Source organism: Oryzias latipes, chromosome 19, assembly GCF_053564925.1.
Source record: "Oryzias latipes strain Hd-rR chromosome 19, Olatipes_Hd-rR_3.1".
In the NCBI taxonomy this organism is placed as follows: Eukaryota; Metazoa; Chordata; class Actinopteri; order Beloniformes; family Adrianichthyidae; genus Oryzias; species Oryzias latipes.
In genome coordinates, this window is record NC_136255.1 from 3156430 (window position 1) to 3174531 (window position 18102).

Sequence of the window (18102 nt, forward strand, 5' to 3'; positions counted from 1 at the left end):
GAGAAACTTGAGTCACGAATTCTCTGGAGTTGGCATGTGTGTTGATTCTAACATTTGTGCATGTAGATTGTCAGATTCTTCTCCTGTTTTGCTTTTGTTGCACGTTTTAAAGCGACGAAAATAACCGGTGAACATCCTGAAGCAGGTTGGAAGCTCTTCAGCATTTATCAGCATCCAGTCTAAGCTCAGTTGGTTGCTCATAGTTGCATTGGATCTTTGTGCAATGAGACCTCTTAGACCCAATCAATCAACTGAAATCAATTCAATTAAATTTTATTCATCTAGTGTCTGGTTTTGCCAGACACTAGATTGTCAGTTGCCTGGAAGCAACTGACAAGTTACAAGTTCAGCTCCACTGCAAGAAAGAAAAGAACAGAAATAACTGAAGAACAAATGTATAAACTGTAAGACAAACCTATACTCCAAAAATCCTTATTTACGCCAAGTGTCGACAGGAGGAATGACGCCAGCCTAAAAAAGACTGTCCATACCACCCCCAAAGTGCAGGACTAGTGGAAGGCACAAATGGAACAGTACAAAACAGACTCAAAAAATGCATGAAAACAACAGGAAGGCCATGGCCAAAGTGCCTATTTCTGGTAAAACTATGAATGAAACCCTTTGAAATAGTCTATGGACGGCCCTATAGGTGACCTCTAGTAGCCACAGACCTACAAAAACCTGATGAAGAACAAACATTAGCAGAATGATAAGAATGATAAACCAAAAGGAGGTCTCCGATGCTAATTTGCTGCCATCGGATTCTTTCTGTCCACAGAGTGCAACCAGGCGACTGGGTGTACATCGAGGTCCTAAAAACCACACCCACTGCAGTAAAAATAAAAAGTACAGTATAGTATAATTGGACCAAATCACCTGAAATTAAGAAAGTAGTAGTACTAAAACAGCCATCTTGGCCGAGTAAGAAAAAGGTTTATCTGTTTTGAATAATCATCAACTTGTCCATTAAACACATAAATCTAGTTAGAATAAACTCTGATAACAACCCGGTGTGCCTCTCTGTTTAACGGGGGATGCTTGCACTCACCACGCCACGAAAGGCCGAGTACATTCACTTCCTGTACAGCATCCATGAACCCATGCAAAAACCACTTCTGCTTTTGAGACAAAGTCATGTGTCAATGTGAAACTAACAACTCAGACGGTTTGGAGTCAAGACTCGGCACACTCTGTCCTGGAGACGGAGCGCCATTTGGTGAAAATGTTGCGGCCGTTTTTTCTCCTCACCCTGGCCTTCGTCTTCTGCTGCTGCCCCGGCGTCGCCGATGTGGGCGACTTCGCTCCATGTCTGGAGTTTTTCTACAGCTCCTGGCCTCCAAAAGGTTTAGCAGGGACACCGATCTGCCAGCGTTACAACAACCGCTACCAGTTTGCCACATTGTACAGTCGACCTCGCCGCTCTCCATGGTTCTCTGCCTACACGTACTCAGCGCCTACAGGAAAGAGGCCTTCGTCTACCTGGAAGTTTGAGCCTCAGGTGAGAGTGTTTGACCCAAGATCAGGCTTTTTCTCGTCTACGTAAATATTTTTGTCTAAGTGGCTTTGACTAAATAGAAACATAAAAAAGCAAATGAGTCGCAGTAAAGCAGAAATAGTTTTCCGTTTATTCAAGATCTGCCAACTCTGCACAAAGTCAAGAAATCTGCAATGTCAGTGTTTCAGTCTAGTCCTCAGCAAGGACTTTTTTATGGGAGGTTTGGGTGAAATACAAAAAAATCTTTGAAGCATTGAAGGCCTGACAAATGAAGGATCTTTGCTTCATTTAGCACTTCACAACGCCATCAAAGAGTGTTGGAATAAAACGAAAAAACGAAAAATTAGGAGAAAATCCAGAAGAAGAACTAAAAACAACAACAAAATGAAACAAAGAGTAAAAAAGATAACTGAAAGGACAATAAAAAGTCTTTAAAAAAATGAGATGTCACCACTGACTATGGTATTAGTTAAAACTGTGTTGGTTTCATGGAGGAATATTGTTCCACATCTGGGGGCCAGCAACTGAAAATGCTCAGTTAGAACCAAATACAAGAATAGAAATATACTTTCTCTGATGCATTTTATTTTTTTTAATGAGTTTTAAAATCATGCTTTTGGTATTTTGTGTCTCACTTCACTTCATGCTGCAAAAACATTGAAAGACCAACAATTGAAAAGGGATCAATAAAGAGCTGCTGACGGTATTGTGTCACATGAGAGCAGATTTTCTAAAGAACTGTATGACAACATTAGAAGCAGAAGCATAATTTGATAGAGCCAGGTTTAAAAACAAATTTTCACTTAATAGAATGTTAAATCCCTTTATTGAATCCTATAAGTAATTTATTTATTAGACATTCTTGATTTTTAGTAAGCATATATTTATTTTACTCTTCTTTGGTAAGAATTGCTGGTTTTGCTAACAAAAGTTTCACCTTTTTTTGTTTAAATCACTAGTGATATAAAACATTTTTTGGACTAAACAAAAGGGATTTCAGAAGAAATTTAAAATTTGAATTTTATACACATCTAATCATGTTTGCTGTTAAGCTCAGGGAATGTCTTTAGATTTTATCCTTTTATTTAATTCAAGCTCAAAAAAGCAAAAGAATGAATGCTGCTAATGGTATCAGCTAGGAGTGTGACGACTTTATCTGTGAATTGATTTATATTTTTACAATCCAACCAGATCGATCCAAGGCAAGTTGGTGTTCGGATCAAATCAAATGAACCATTACCGTTATAGAATCACTTCTAATTGATTATAAATATTATTGGAAAATCTCATTTGGACTGAGATACTGTATGTTTAGGTCCTGGATCCATTTTAGGTCGGTGGATCTGATCGTTCAACATGAAGTGATATCAATTATGAATCGGATCATCAACCGCAGATTATGATGTGAATCCTTGTTTCAATAAATCACTATTGCTGCAATCCCAACATTAATTTATCATTATTTTGTCGATGTCCCGCACTAACAGTTGGCCCACCCAGAAGCTAATGGAAACATGATCCCCTTTCCACCCGGGCCTTTGGACCAGAACGTGGTGGAGAGCCAGGCAGTGAACCCGGACTACATCAACTCCAGCTACACCCGCGGCCATTTGAACCCCAGCCTGCACCATCACACCCACGAGGGCCGCTCCTCCACCTTCACCCTCACCAACGTGGTTCCTCAGAAGAGCGGGTCCAACCGCGGCCCCTGGGAGGATCTGGAGCAGACAGTCAACCAGACCCTAGCGGCTTACTGTCTCGGACCGGCCTACGTAGTGACCGGTGTCATCCCGTACCGCAGCGATGAGCACTGGCTCAAAAACCATCGGGTGGCTGTGCCAGAATACATGTGGTCTGCATATTGCTGTCCAAAGTACAACACAGGTCTTCCCGATCATCTGAAAACTCACTTTCCCACGTTTGCAGCCGTCGGACGCAACGACCCCAACAGCACCGAGGAGATTGTTCCGGTCAACAAGACAGCAAAGAAACAGTTCAGAGGGTACGATGTGAGAGCGATGCCTCTGGAAACGCTTGAAATGTACCTGAAAGACAGATTCAACACCGTCATCCAAGTTTTCTATGAACAGTGCACCACATCAGACTGATTTGGAAAATACTAGGAGGAGTTTTCTAGGAGTTTTTGGACACAGATGAGTCCAAGTCGAGTGACAAGTCTTTGGCTGCAATTTCCAAGTCACTTCCTGAGACTTGTAGTTAAAATGAATATTTCTTGTCACAAATATTCAGGAAACTACTTTAAGCAACTTGTCCTGGAGGGGGGGGGGGGCATGGTAACAGGCAGTTCTTGTTTCTGTATTCACAGTGCAAAAAAGTTGTAAAGAGAACTTTTATATTTTTTAGCTCACAGCAAATTCCAGAGATTAAATAAAAATGAGAAGAAACAAATTCACTTTATTCTCAAGTTCTAAACTTCCGAGCTGAATTGGAATTCATCCCGTCCCCCCCTGGCTTCTCCGTGTTGCTCCAACTGCAGGGGCATTTGGAGCTTCGTGTCTTTACGGTGCGACTTAGGGTTGGCTATGCGGTAAGGTGATCCGCGCTGCACTTGTGGCGTGGAGGACAAACGCATTTCTTCAGCTGGGGGTGCTCTGACGCACAGACGTTTCCATTTAAATGTAAGTAAGGATTTTTTTAAGACTTTTTAAAGTTATGAAACCAATGTTGCATTGTGTTGTAGCTGCGCGCTGACGTGGAGGCAACTATTTGTGACGTCGTTGATGGGTATTAACGTCAGAATCTGAAGACACTCCGCTTGGAGGGATAAATGTAGGGGTAGGGGGACGCCGTGGGGTGGGGGGTTCAGATTCTGCCTAAGTCTCAGGGTCTTGAGGTTGAATCTCTGCACGTGGCTGAAGTTTGATCTCAGGCACATCTTCCCATCTGACGTGTCTCCAGCCAAACTGCACAAAAATCAGGCATGAGTGGGAAAGCAGAACAGGAATTACCCACTCGGCGAAACAGAATCTTGATGTCAGACATCAGGATTTGAACTGTACGCCTCCTTGCTTTTGCTTTCAAACTTCAGAATGATACTGAAATGAGTGTGAGCATGTTCACAAGTGATGTGAAGAGAGCACAAAAAGCTGCCTGTGGTGTTTTGGGTTCTGCTGACTGTGCACGTGTGTCTCTGGAAACATGTTAAATACTTTATTGGCTGAAAACTATAAATCCTTCAACCCTTTGTTTTCCTGTTTCTCTGTCTTTATTCTAGTATTTTCCTCCATTTTTTGGCGCTTAACTCCTTCTACAATTTTTGTATCTATTTCAACCATTCAACTATTCAAATGTTCATCTCTTTCATCTTTTTCCAGCTGTGACTTTTGGTCTTTCAATTCCTTGAACTTTTCAAGATATTCCAGGATTTCCGTTTCCATTGAAATACATGGGGGATCCTTGGTGCTGAAGCTCGCTGGTTCGATACCCGGCTCTGGCATTTTTTACAAAAATATCTTTTTATGATCAATTCTGATCATTTCTTTCTTTATTTATTGTTTTCTGCCAATTATTACCCCGTAACCCTTGTGCTATCCTAGGCACTTTAACATTGGGTGTTGGGTCATCTAGACCCACTAGACAGTGCTCTGAACCTTTTTTCTTCAATGATTTGTGATCTTCACTGGTGTCCATGGATTACATGAAATCTTTCCACCTTTATCTACCTTTGTCATGGTAGGGAGAACACGTCAGTGGAAGGAGGGGTCATCTAAGATAGAACAAGGGATAAGTTTCATTTTCATTCAGCAATATAGCATCAACCCAGCATTTTCTTCTGGAAATGCAGCTCCTTCTAACCCAGGTGGTTGAGCGGGTTGTCCAATGATCAAAGGGTTGGCGGTTCGATCCCCGCTCCCACCAGCCAAAATGTTGTTGTGTCCTTGGGCAAGACACTTCACCCTCCTTGCCTCCAGTGTGGCTCCACTGGTGCGTGAATGTGCATGAATGTCCCGGTGATGGTCAGAGGGGCCGTAGGCGCGAAATGGCAGCCACGCCTCTGTCAGTCTGCCCCAGGGCAGCTGTGGCTACAACCATAGCTTACCATCACCAAGTATGAATGAGGAGTGAATGAATAATGGACACAATGTAAGCGCTTTGAGCGTCTGGAAAAGCGCAGATAAATCTAATCCATTATTATTATTATGAGGACAGCACAGGTCTGTGGGGGCCTCTGGGGTCAGACTAGAGTCCACTCTGCTTTCGAGGGGGCTGATTAGAGCTGGATCTGCGGCCCCCTGCTGGACTTCACCAGCATTCCCAACATTCTTAGTCAAATGGGGACTCGATCACCGCTGTGGGAACTTCAGGAAACTCCGGGGAGCTCCAGTTTTAGGAACTGTGATCCTTCCACCGATAAAACCTATTTAAGGTTGTTTTTGACAAAAATATCTTCTTCAGAGTTCCTCTAAAACTCATTTAACCCTTGTGCTGCCTTGTAGGGTCAAGATGACCCCACTCCCAGCGTTAACATGCCTCCACATTAACGTTGGGAGTTGGGTCATCTAGACCCACTAGACAGTGCTCTGAACCTTTTTTCTTCAATGATTTGTGATCTTCACTGGTGTCCATGGATTACATGAAATCTTTCCACCTTTATCCACCTTTGTCATGGTAGGGAGAACACCTCAATGGAAGGAGGGGTCATCTAAGATAGCACAAGGGCTAGTTTAATCTGCTTTGCAGTACTGAAATCCAGCTGCTTTCCATTATTTCTTCATATTCACTGAAATACTTGAAAAAATATCCTAAACAACATCTAATGCAGCTTTCTGGGAGCCACTCTCTGACTGAAGAGAGTCCTGTGCCGTGTACATAGTGTGCACCGCCTGTTCATATGGGATGCCACAGGGTGGTGCACATGTGCAACAAATGTGCATCCATCCCAGGATTAGAATGACAGCACAGCTCCTCCTTTCGGTGTCATGGGGTTGCCGGAGCTATCCAGCCACTTGATTATATGTAATTATTTTAAAAATTACTTTTTGTAATGTGTTTTAGAGAAGAAGAAGAAGAAAAAAACATTCTCAGTCCTAGCATGCCAAAAATGGGAAATATTTTCAGAGGATTTGAGCTCCATCAAAGCTGAATGTTTTTTCTTTGCAATCACACCTGCTCAGCTCTAGAAAGTAAATCAATCTTGCAGTTAAAAGCTTCTTCTACAAATGTTTTTACCTGCCTATCTTGTGTTGCTGTAGGTGCAGAAGTGAAACATATAAGCTGGTGTTTCGTTCGCACTGGATTTTATTTAACAGGTTTTAGAACAGCAAAACACTTAAACTGCACAGGAGCAGCGGTGGTGGACAAACAGGAACCGACACCTCAGGAGGACATCTGTTCCATGGGAGGGAAGACTTTGTCCCACACCTCCACCTTCATGATGGCTTTGCCCATGGGGGACATGGTGGCTTTGATCTCCAGCCTGTTGCCATGGAAGGTGAGGCCGCTGCCTTTGGCTTCTTCGCGCACGAAGCCTTGCTGCTCCTTGTTGTAGTACATCTCCTCGTACAGACTCTTGTTGCACTCCTTGCCTTGTTGGTAGATTCCCACCCCGAACCAGTTCTTGTACACGTTGTAGTCGTACGGCACAGAGAACATTAAAGCCATTGTCTCTTGGGCTTTGTTGCTGTGCCGCTCGAACAGCTCGTAGGTCAGGACGCCCACCGCTCCCGTGGCTTTGGAGCTGGTCTTGCCAAAGTTGCACACCTCCGTCTTCTCCGGGCGCACGGTGGGCTGGGGGGGGCTGTGACAGCTGCCACTCTCCAGGTAAACCCTTATATAACAAGAAGTTCTTCATGTCCTCATAACAGTGGAAGAAATGTCAGCGTGCTCGGTTCGCTCTTACTTGGGGTTGATCAGGCAGTGGTTGTTGGACAGGTTGGTGATCTCTATGGTGACGTTCCTTCTGCTCTTCAGGCTGGCAGCCACACTTTCTGCTGTCTCGCTCATGGTGTCGCCTGGAAATGTTGAGCTGCATATTGGAGCGGGAATGGACCGTCTGCTGTTGCAAAATGCAGAAACAAAGCGGCTTACCTGTCTGGATCTCGGCTGTGTCACAGACTCATGCAATCCAGACTTTACGCCTGATAGACAACTTCAGGCTCCTCCCTCAACAGCTGCCTGCCACTCCCCTCCTCAACCTGGAGTCTTGGAGCAGATGCCTGTGGGAAAAGGGTGTGGTCACATGACCACTTTCTTGTGTTGCTTATCTTTGCCAAAACCAAAGCCAGATTGTCGAGTTTCAATTGTTTGTCAGTGTTCGGATGTTACTCTGATTTTCATTCTGAGCTGGAGAGATGACAAGTTGCAGCAAAAAAAAAAACGTTTTTCACAAGTTGTACTCAGTTCGATCCTAGTTTTTGTTCATTGACCAAAAACACAGTAGACTGCAGATTTTATTTCAGAGTTTTTTATTCTCTAAAGCCCCCACAATGATGAGAGTCACATTCAATCATCAGCAGATGGAACATCTTTGGATTCTGAACATTCTGGACGTGTTGCTGACCGCTCATCGGCCCATCTTGTCATAGAGCTCCAGCTTGATCATGGCCTTGCCCTCGTTTGACATGCAGGCCCGCACGTCCACCTCTTTACCTTGGAACAGCAACCCTGAACCGTTGGCCTCTTGGCGCACAAAGTTGGTGAAATCGTTGCTCTTGTACATGTGATCAAACAACTTGTCATCGCAAGCTCGCGTCTTCTCAAAGACTCCCACGCCCAGCCAGTTCTTGTAGAACGAGTAATCAAACGGCACCGAGAACATGATGGCCATCAGGTCGCTGCAACTCCGCAGCCGCATGTCGACCATCTCGTAGGTCAACACGCCCACAGCGCCCGTGGCCGTGTTGTCATCTTTGATGAAAGAGCAGACCTCGGTCTTGGCGGTGCGAACGGTGGGCTGTGGAGGGCTGAAGGAAAATCCGCTCTCCATGTGAACCCTGGCAGAAAACAGAGAGAGCTGATTCACATCAAAAACACAACAACTGATGCACAAAGGAACTCCAAAAACACATGCACCAAACCCGGCAGACGTTTCATCGTGTACAAAAACATCCTTTACTAAAAAATATTTCTAAAAAGCCCATCACAATGAAGAAAATGTTTGCTAAATGCATCTTTGCAACAACTTGTATTTAGCAAAATGTAAAATTGTTGGAAAATGTTAGTGTAAATGCAAAAAAACTACATTACAAAACATCCATTTATCAATGATTCATTTTGTCAGAAGCTGCAGAGCATTCCTGTCAGCCAGAATCTCTGTCCCTCGCAGAGCCTTACTTTGGGTTGGCGAGGCAATAGATGCTGCTGACATTGGTGATCTCTATGGTGCAGTTACGATTGGTGGCAAGGGTGACGGAGTGGGACTCTGCAGTCTCAGGCATGGTAGAAGCTGCTGGAGGATGCAGAAAAGAGAGATCAACTGAGCTTCACATTTCTTCCAGAAAATGCAAAAGAAGAGTTTGGAAAGGTGCAGTTCAGCTGGGAAATATTCCCAAATATTCCAAAACAAGAGCACTTACTTTTAGTAAGAAAGCAGGGAGTCTTTGGGAGAGAAGTCACAGTTTGGTCGGGAGACGAGTCTGAAGCTACACCCTGTGTGTCGAACCTCAGGCATGAGCTTCAGGTGGGTGTGTCCACCTGAAGCTCATGCCTGAGCAAGGAATGCTACACAAAGAACTTGGTGCCGGAGAGGAAGTCTAATTCCAGCAGGTTGGACCTGCTTCTAGAGCATGAATTCCTGCCCGAAGTGTTTCTTCATGACAACCTAAAGCATCCTCACCGGTTCAACTGCTTCTAACAAAGGTTTCCATGACTCAGACTTTTCTTTATTTTGTGTTTACAGTTATTTCTCCACGGTCATAAGTCACATACAAGGCTCTATTCATGGCTTGAATACAGAGATTGTTTGTTGATAGCATCCTGCTTTAACTGGATTGAAAAACACATTTTACATTATACAGAAGCTTCTTTGAGTCTGCACAGGTCCTGAATGCATCCCATGTGAAAATGTGGGCAAAGCAGAGCTAAATAACAAAAAAATATAAAACTCCACCCAAGCAGAATCAAATGCAGTTACAGAGGGTTGTTTCATTTCTGTGATCTGGTGTGGCCCGGGACCGGAGCAAAAAAAAAGAATTGAAGTGTTAAAGAAGCTGCATAACTAACTGAAGTCATTAAATACCAGTGAAAAGGAAATGCAGACAACAAAATGGAAGCATCAATAAAAATGTATGGAAAAGAAACTATTTATAAAATACAGAACAAATGCTTACAGACGGGTGATACAAGTCACTCACTGTTCTGGGAAAAGTGTGGCTGCCGGATCATGAAACAATAAAAAAGCAACATGTCAACATGCATTGGTTTTTAGCATTATGACGCCCTCTAGTGGCTGCATTAAAACTACGGTGTAAGGAATCTGTCGATAAGAAACGGATTCATAAAGACACCAAATCCAGCAGATGTTTAATCACGTGCAAAAAAACATCCTTTTTTGACAGAAATAAATTGTCTCTTTATAGTTACTAAATGCATCTTTGCAACAATTAGTACTGAGCATAATGTAAAAACTGTTAGAACATGTCAGTGAGAGCTTAATGGTTTGCCCTCAGTAGATGGAGTCATTCCATTGGCCCAAAGAGTCATGGAGAACCTGAATGGAAAGTCTCCTAACTACTAAAATCCTAACTTGATTAGTTAGTGAGGGGAAACCATAACCACTTTCTCTCTCTGGGACTAAATTAAGAAGGTTGATTAGAAAAAGGACAAAAGTTCCAGGTTAAATGGGAAAACCTGTTTTCAGCTTTGTATGTGATCAGCTCATCACCTGTAGGAGACTTTTCAAAATCCTCGTTTGATCTCTTCGCGGAACAGACAACACTGCTGAAAAAGCTGCTGGTTGGTTGCTGAGCTCAGTTATTTGGGAGGAAACTCGCTTCCTGCAGTGATGGCGGACAGACCCGTCTTCTCTTCTATCCACTTGTTGTAGTTGGTGACTTTTGTGTACACGCCGGGCCGGAACTCTTCAGCGCAGCCGTCGCCCCAGCTGACAACTCCAAACAGAAAGAACCTCTCTGCCACGGCGCACACCAGCGGGCCTCCGGAGTCGCCCTGTGAGGAAGACGAGCAGCGTCAAAAGTCCATGCGGCAGCTGAGAAACGCCCAGGTGTTTGCAGGTACCTTGCAGGCGTCCTGGCTCCAGTTGGGACTCGCGGCACAAATCATGTTATCAGTAATCATGTTTCCGTAATAGTCCTCACGCCGACACACGTCATCAGCCAGGATATTCACCTGGGCCTCTCTGAGGTACTGAGAGTTATACCAAAGCTCTGAGGAGAAGAGGGGGCCGTTCAAAGGTTACGCTGGCCAGCGAGCATGCTGCAGCTCCACTCAGAGCTCACCGTGTCTCTCTTTTCCAAAGCCTGAAACCTGACAGGGGAAGCCGGGGTGCAGGGTCTGCGCGGGGGGCGGCAGGCAGACCGGCTTCACCGCAGCGCTCTCCTCAGCACATCTCCCACGTTTGGGCTTAAGCTTCAGCAGAGCTGCAGCAAACACAGGAGATCACAGACTACTTCAGGAATCGTCCTCACGTTCTTAGAAATATTATAAATCATTACAAAAATAATAAGTGATTGAAGACCTTGATCTGTTCCTGGCAAGGCAGTGTAAAATAATAATACAGCTCTAGGTCTCATGCAAAAAGCCCATAAAAGTGACAGTTAAAAGCTCAGACTTTTAGAACATTCATGCTGCAGTGGACCCGACCCAAGTTTTGTGCACCAACAACAACTGGCCTCTTCTAAAAGCACCAAATGCATCCAGTTGAAGATTTAAGGCTGCTGTGAAGCTGGACATTCTGGACACATTACATCTCACTGAAGCAGAGCACCAAGGTCCAAAAACGATCTTTTCTCCAGTCTGCTCTTCCTGGTCTTGCTGGAGTTAGAGGAACATTCTTCCTATTCTGTGTATTCCCAAGGCTTTCATCCTGTCTTCCTGTCTGAGCCTCTACATGTTGAGCATCCTTCTGCCTTTCTCACTCTGAAAAATGGATTTGATGAGCTGGTCTCTGCATGTGGTCAACATTAAGGAGAGGCAGAGCGGACTGAGCTTCTGCGGCTGGACACACCAACCATTCCTGCGGCTAAGGGAGTTTGATGAGTCGATCCCAACTGTTTGTGGATGATGTTGCAAATGTGGAGCTATTGAATTATTATCCTGCCCCCCATTGAATGCTTTTGTCAGTCAGATTTCTGGAAATTGGAACCAAAGGATTTCTGATGCATCTGGCAGATCAGAAGCTGCTGACAGTGGGAGCTTTGTGGAGAGACACACGGGACGGTTAAGACTCAGACTGAGAGACGGTCACAGCTCAACCAAATGCGGCTGGGTAGCTCAGTTGGTTGCGGCTGGGTAGCTCGGTTGGTAAGGTGAGAGGCTACAATGCAGGAATCCAGGGTTTGATTCCCGGAGGGGGATAAACAATGGTACTGGGTCAATTACCATATCAATGGCGAGCAATGAACATCACCCAGTGAGGGCCTTTAGGCAAGGCCCTTAACGCTACTGCCTCCCGAGCGCGGTTAGGCTGCAGCTCACTGCTCCCCCAGGGGATGGGTCAAAATGCGGAGAAGAATTTCCCCATTGTGGGATCATAAAGTATCAATTATTATTATTATTATTATTAAATAATGGATGCCTTACAGATGCCCAACAGAGCAGCGTGCTTGTAGTCATGGAGCTGGTATGTAAAAACGGATGACTGCTTGGAGAAACTTTCTGATCACATTGAAGGGAGACTGGAATCGGACCAAAGAGACCAAAAACTCTGTTAGACCAATCCAGAAAACAGCTGGTAGACGGGAAACAAGCCTGCTAGTGCCAAGAGTCAGTGGCTATGTCCGAAGTCTCATCCTAACTACTAAAAATCTATATAGAGTCCTGAATTGTAAAAGCAATTCAGACGCCGCTCTCACTATTTTTTTTTTTTACAGTTACAATCTGATTAAAATGAGCGTTTTGCGATGATTATTTATGAGTCCACTGTCTTCTGCAGATAAAAACATTGATGGTTGATTAAAAAAATAGATTTAAATACATTTTTTTGGCAAAATTTTTCCGATGCAATGCATGGTGGTCTACATTCGCCGATCTAGTGAGCATCGATGCACACTGGTTTTTTGCAGAGACCTCTGGGAAATTTCCAGGGCACTGGATTTTGGAATTGTACATTCAGACAGCACTATAGAGTAAGTAGTGAAGGAATTGGGACACAACCGTTCTCTAATGTGACCTTCAACCCCCTGCCCTCCCCACATCCAATGCCAGAGCTGGTGGGGCTCTTGTGGCAGTAGCAGCTTAAAGATGTGCACAGTGTGCATATCCTGCCCCCCATCCCCAAATCAACTACCTGTGTTGCGTTGGGCTTTTCTGTTTTTTGCACTAGTTGGGTTATATGTGTTACTTAATTTACATTCTGCTCTTGATGTGTGCAAAGGGAAGATATTTGCTCTTTTTTTTGTCACCCCTGTGTTCTCTCCTTCCTCAGTTAATCCCCCCCCAGGTGGTGCTGGATGTCTGTCGGTATGTAGGGGTGTGTCTGTGTGTTTGTGTATCTATCCATCTTATTGTGTAGTTCCTTAAGGTCTTTTGTGACGTCATCTTTCCTCAGTTTGATAGGTCATTGTATGAATGTATAACTGATGATTGTATTGTTTTTGTGTACTATTCTTGTTTGATTCCTTGAAATAAACCATTTCCAAATCCAAATTCCAAATCCAAATATTTGACTTTTCATTTTCATGCCCAGAAGGTGGTCTTTTATTTCATTTTGTTTATGCATTTAGAGAATGGACTGTGAGCAGGTGATTGTTTTTCACTGGGTCATGACTGATTTTTAAGGATGTTTTTACAGCCGTGCACTAAAACAGTTGTGCGACTACACTTGTGTTAAGGCCGTGTCCCACAGCTGCTACGTATATTTAACACATCTTGCAGGGATGAAAACTGATCATACATGAACATACGTGGAAAAAGGGAGAAAAGTTGTGGTCATTAAGTGAAATGTTCACAGATGTATCAGGAATGAACCACGATAAAACCACGGAAGAAGTACGAATAAACCACGCTAAGAACACGTAAACCAACGTAGAACATGAATTGTGTTATGATTGTGCTGTTTATGCGTAATTCATTAGTGATTCATGCATTAATTACGTCATTCGAACTTGATATGTGCGCCGTATACGTCATCTTAAAGTTACACATCTGTGGTTCATGCAGGAGAAGTCTGTTAGACAAACGAGGAACGGTCATGGAATGACACACATTTGTGTTTGCATCTCACAAAAATCCCTCACAATTGCATAAAACTTACATAAAATATGTGTATAAACTGCGTAATTCTCAACCGACAAATACTTTGAACAGCTCAAAACTGAATTCACCTAAAGACCCATCCACTGAAACCGTTGACGGACGTCTGAGCACAACGACAAACGCAAGAAACACGTTTGGATGACGCATGTGTGTAAAATGTACTTAGCGGCTGTGTGACACGGCCTTTAGTTTTGTGGGGTCACACTTTGGGTCATATAGAAAAATAGACTGAAACCAATGTCGTTGTTGTAGTTTCCGTCACTGTTGTCGAATCCTTCATGTGTGAAGATTTTGTCCACTTTGAACATTTGCTCCGTGTCTGGGTTGCTCTCGTTCAGGGCGCTTTTCCCCAGAGTGACAGAGAAATGTCTGGCTCTGCTCCGAGAGCTGAAACACAAAATCCCAGGAGACGTTCAGACCCTCCTTTCCCAGCACCTGCCGTGTCTGCAGTCGGTCCTTCTCACCCGTCGAGGAAGCAGTGGGCGGCTGTGAGGACCCAGCAGGCGGAGATCAGGCTGCCCCCACAGCGGAAGACCTTCTTCTCGGACTTGCTCCGCCAGAAAATAGCAGCCATCCACGGGTGGGATTCCACAGAAGAAACGGTTCCCCCGACAATCTTCATCTGCCTCCCTCTGGTGCGCTGGCCACATGTCGACTCTTCAGCTGGGAAATCAAGCTGTAAATGTAATCGGACTACCTGCAAATGTAATCAGACTACCTGCAAATGTGGGGATACATGTTTCCCACTCACTGGTTAGAGGCTGTGTTGGTTCTGGAGAAGGTTCCGATGCAACTGCAAATGAAAGAACCTGTGTTGATATTTTGAACTTCTTGATCTTCATTCATATAGAACATTATATACCACAATACACAACTTTTAAAGTCCTGTTCCTGAATCTCTTCATAAAAAACTCAACTGTCAAGCAACCGTATAGTGATATATGAGTTGTGACAGCGTCAGAAAAAGACGTGACTGGATATCAGTGATGTGCGGTCAGGTGAGGCAAGTGACGCTCGGCCTCACCTGTCATCGTGATAAAACAGAAAAAAGTACATTAAAAAAAATATCATTTTCCATTGAACCGTGTTTAAGATACATTTTCTGTTGACTCGACACGTTTTCCTCAGTTTCTGAGGTTAAAAATCGCCGAATTTGAGTGGTGCGCGATAAATTTTAGGCCTAAAAGAATTATTGTTATGATCATTTTCACAGACAACATTTGATAACTGATAAAAAGCACCAGAATTTAAGGTTGGAAAAATACCAGAAATAGTTACTGAGGGTCAAAATTACATGTGTGCTGAACACATCTGTACACTTTAGTTTGTTTCCAGTATTTATGAATAATTTATACACAGGAAGAGTGTTCTATTCATGTATATAAAAGAAATATTCTCTGTAGGACAAATATGTTCTGTGTGTATCTTATATTCTGTTACCTGCTGTTGGATGAATGGTGAAATATTCAGTTCTTGTAATTGTAAATCTGACTCCAGAGGAGTCGGTGCCTCACCAGCCATCAACCTCACCGCACGTCACTGCTGAACATGTAATGAAACCCTTACCGGGTTGAAAGCCACAGCGTGGAATCTCACAGTATTCCCACTGCAGCTGATGGTTCTTCCCAACATAACACCACGGACGCCTTCTGAAGTGAAGATTCCTGCAGAGCAACAGCACATCCGTCACAGTCTTTGCAATGATTACAGAAGCTGAATCCAAGCTAGCTCCAACACGCTCATGTGTGGGGTTGTTTTTTTCCATGTTTGAGCACGTCCAAACGCAGACTCCTCAAAAACAGTTGTTTTTGTAAACATCAGGGGAATCTGGAGGGGATTTGGGAAAACTGAACAAACAGACTGCAGCATACGAGAGGAGGACAGTAAATCCTTTCAGATCAGATCATCACTGTTTATGTGAAAGCTCTGGGTTTATTTGTCCTTTTCTCTGTAGAACGGTCTCTCAGTATAGCAGAATCATTTCCATGTAAACCTGTGTTCATTGTTCAATTTAGACCTGGCAGTTAAGCAGACAGTGTTAAACAAAGTCAGCAGAAAACATTTGAGGTTTGCATTTGCTCACTTTGGAGCTACAAAGCAGCTGTTCTGACCCAAATGTTCAGACTTTCTTTAACTTTAACAATAGACGTGACAGTTTTTATACCAGATCTGATCTGTTCTGACCAGCCTGAATCGTGACCCATTTGAATAGTCCAGCCCAGCATGTGATTTAAATCTCCTTTTATGTTCAGCTTTTCTATAGTTTGAAGGATATGTCAAAGGGTTCCCTTTAGCCAGCAGGAGCTCAGGCTGACCTGCAGTAGTTGTGCCTCCCTGAGTGAAGATCCCATGATAAGAAGCGCCTCCTGGTTTCTGGGTCCCACTCTGCACAAGCTCGTCCGCTGGCTGTTTCAGACACTTGGCCTCTATAGTACAGCCCAACGCCCTCATAGCAGTCGTTTGTGACCTCTACAGAAAAACCAGGAGGTGAAGCATCGATTCAAAGTGTCCGAAAAGTGAGTCAAGTCTCTCAATCCACCTGTCTCACAGTGGATCCCAGCGAAACCCTCAGGACAAACGCAAAACAAATGTTCCCCCGTGATCAAAGATGGGAACGACGAGCCTCCGTTCAGACAGAGCCCACCTACAAAAAGTAATGGAAAAACTTCATGCTCAGAAATCTATGGAACTGAAACGTCTGCAGTGAAACCTACCGAAACCTCCAGAGGAGAACAGGTCCGTAAATCTGCCCCAGATGTTGGGTTTCCGCAGGCTCTGAGATATGTAAAGCAATAAAAAGACAACATGATCCTTAAGGACACACAGAAAGATGGTAAAAAGGAAAACTCTTACTGTCTCCACTCCTGACAGGACCACAAGCGTGCACATGAAAGCACCACAGCTTCTCGTCACCGTCATGTTTCTTCACGGCGTGAAATCCAAGCGCCCTCAGCGAGAACGGGCTTGCACAGCAAAGTGTGCGGTTCCTCTTCTGGGTTCCTGGCTTTGAGCTGGGAGGAGGCGTCGTCCTGACTGGCTAACAGCTGGCTGGGAGGTCCACTGGATTTGGAGGAAAACATTTCTGTAGAACAAAAGGGGTTTTAAGACAACTCTTCAAAAATCAAAAACTACTTCATGTCCTGAAAATGATTGTTGATCTACAAAGTCAGGAGTACAGTGGACCAACAAAACACAGACACAAACCCCCAAAAAGTGGAAGTCTAACTTCAGGTTACCAGGGTCATACAGTCACACACACGCACACACACACACACACACACCCACACCTACCTGAGACCATTTAGAATCACAATTCCGCCAATGAAGCCGACCAACAAAGAAGAAAAACCCCACACATGCACGAGGAGAACATGCAAACTCTACACAGAAAGAACCCAGCTGAGATTCGGCTCGGTACCTTCTTACTGTGAGTTCAGACTGCTAACCACTAGGGGTGTTGGAAAAATTCATTTTGGCGATATATCGCGATGGTTCATTTAATGACACCTGTATGGATTCCAAATTCTGTCAGGACAATATTTATGTCATTATTTCTGAGCGTCCTTCAGCGTCTGACTCTTCTTTTCCACTTCAACCTCCAACCACTAGTAGGCAGCAGAGCACACTGAGCCTCTTTAGCAGCTTTACACAAAACAACAAGACCTCAGAGAAGCAGCAGCTTGTTTTGTTGTTATCAGACATGAACTACTTAGTTTTTACTGGGATGGAACTGAACAGAAACTCTGTTCCATGTTGCTGCCTGTATTATATAAAAACACAGATTGTGGTTCTTTGTAGCTCAGAGAAGAACGAGTGAAGCTCTGCAGCTGCACAGCGGCTATTGCACAGAGCTGAAATGTCGTCGGCAAACCGGGCCAAAGTTCTGGAGAACCTCCCAGCAATAGATTCTAGTTCTGATGGATCAGAGTGATGTGTCCAACGCTCTGGAAAAAGGCAGACATCGTGGCGATGAGCGGTGAAATCTGGAGCTGCAGACTGTCATGGAAACAAAGCATCATAGTCACATTATAGTGTCTCCTTCATCATGTCGCTGCCTCATCATCACACATTATTGTTTCTGGAAAGAATTAGTGTTTTTGTTTTCCCCTTTATTTTTGAAGCTCCGTTCAGGCTCCTGAACCGTTTTAAAGTTCTGGAGAAGCTACATTAATGTTGAAAATAAACAGCACTTTATTTCCTCAATCGTATTTTAG

The 18102-nt window shown here is 44.0% G+C and overlaps 4 protein-coding genes across 6 annotated transcripts; 1 reads left to right on the forward strand and 3 right to left on the reverse strand.

Moving 5' to 3' along the window:
* The first annotated feature begins 1150 nt into the window (after positions 1-1150).
* LOC101164931 (endonuclease domain-containing 1 protein) lies at positions 1151-3904 on the forward strand. The gene is made up of 2 exons (XM_004080764.4): positions 1151-1498; positions 2983-3904. The coding sequence occupies exons 1-2, from the start codon at positions 1223-1225 to the stop codon at positions 3601-3603; spliced, it is 897 nt and encodes a 298-aa protein (XP_004080812.1). The 5' UTR covers positions 1151-1222; the 3' UTR covers positions 3604-3904.
* A 2832-nt stretch (positions 3905-6736) lies between these two features.
* LOC101155232 (DELTA-stichotoxin-Hcr4a) lies at positions 6737-7659 on the reverse strand. The gene is made up of 3 exons (XM_004080723.5): positions 7544-7659; positions 7356-7467; positions 6737-7283 (listed from the first exon to the last, which is right to left on the reverse strand). Exons 2-3 carry the CDS (start codon positions 7457-7459, stop codon positions 6833-6835), a joined length of 555 nt encoding a protein of 184 aa, XP_004080771.1. The 5' UTR covers positions 7460-7467; positions 7544-7659; the 3' UTR covers positions 6737-6832.
* A 244-nt stretch (positions 7660-7903) lies between these two features.
* LOC101154986 (DELTA-stichotoxin-Hcr4a) lies at positions 7904-9171 on the reverse strand. 2 transcript variants are annotated; one of them, XM_004080722.3, is made up of 3 exons: positions 9031-9171; positions 8789-8903; positions 7904-8448 (listed from the first exon to the last, which is right to left on the reverse strand). In XM_004080722.3, the coding sequence occupies exons 2-3, from the start codon at positions 8890-8892 to the stop codon at positions 8019-8021; spliced, it is 534 nt and encodes a 177-aa protein (XP_004080770.1). In that variant the 5' UTR covers positions 8893-8903; positions 9031-9171; the 3' UTR covers positions 7904-8018. The 2 variants fall into 2 exon arrangements, with proteins under 2 accessions (XP_004080770.1, XP_023805399.1); XM_023949631.2 differs by having other exon boundaries at positions 8789-8900; positions 9031-9164.
* Positions 9172-9317: 146 nt separating this feature from the next.
* Positions 9318-16970, reverse strand: plaub (plasminogen activator, urokinase b). Of its 2 annotated transcripts, NM_001201525.1 has the most exon segments (11): positions 9318-10621; positions 10691-10839; positions 10912-11052; positions 14124-14275; positions 14353-14551; positions 14640-14681; positions 15455-15552; positions 16204-16357; positions 16428-16532; positions 16603-16663; positions 16742-16970. In NM_001201525.1, coding segments are annotated over 11 exon segments (1362 nt in total). In that variant the 5' UTR covers positions 16808-16970; the 3' UTR covers positions 9318-10426.
* Positions 16971-18102: the final 1132 nt, after the last annotated feature.

Coding starts and splice junctions, on each gene's coding strand:
- LOC101164931 (XM_004080764.4), top strand. CDS start 1,223: ATGTTGCGGCCGTTTTTTCTCCTCACCCTGGCCTTCGTCTTCTGCTGC. Junction 1,499..2,982: donor CCTGGAAGTTTGAGCCTCAG/GTGAGAGTGTTT, acceptor CCGCACTAACAG/TTGGCCCACCCAGAAGCTAA.
- LOC101155232 (XM_004080723.5), bottom strand. CDS start 7,459: ATGAGCGAGACAGCAGAAAGTGTGGCTGCCAGCCTGAAGAGCAGAAGG. Junction 7,284..7,355: donor CACTGCCTGATCAACCCCAA/GTAAGAGCGAAC, acceptor TTGTTATATAAG/GGTTTACCTGGAGAGTGGCA.
- LOC101154986 (XM_004080722.3), bottom strand. CDS start 8,892: ATGCCTGAGACTGCAGAGTCCCACTCCGTCACCCTTGCCACCAATCGT. Junction 8,449..8,788: donor TATTGCCTCGCCAACCCAAA/GTAAGGCTCTGC, acceptor GTTTTCTGCCAG/GGTTCACATGGAGAGCGGAT.
- plaub (XM_078936953.1), bottom strand. CDS start 16,807: ATGACGGTGACGAGAAGCTGTGGTGCTTTCATGTGCACGCTTGTGGTC. Junction 15,553..16,203: donor GGGAGGCACAACTACTGCAG/GTCAGCCTGAGC, acceptor GTTGCTCTGCAG/GAATCTTCACTTCAGAAGGC. Junction 14,276..14,352: donor GCCCACTGCTTCCTCGACGG/GTGAGAAGGACC, acceptor TTTGTGTTTCAG/CTCTCGGAGCAGAGCCAGAC.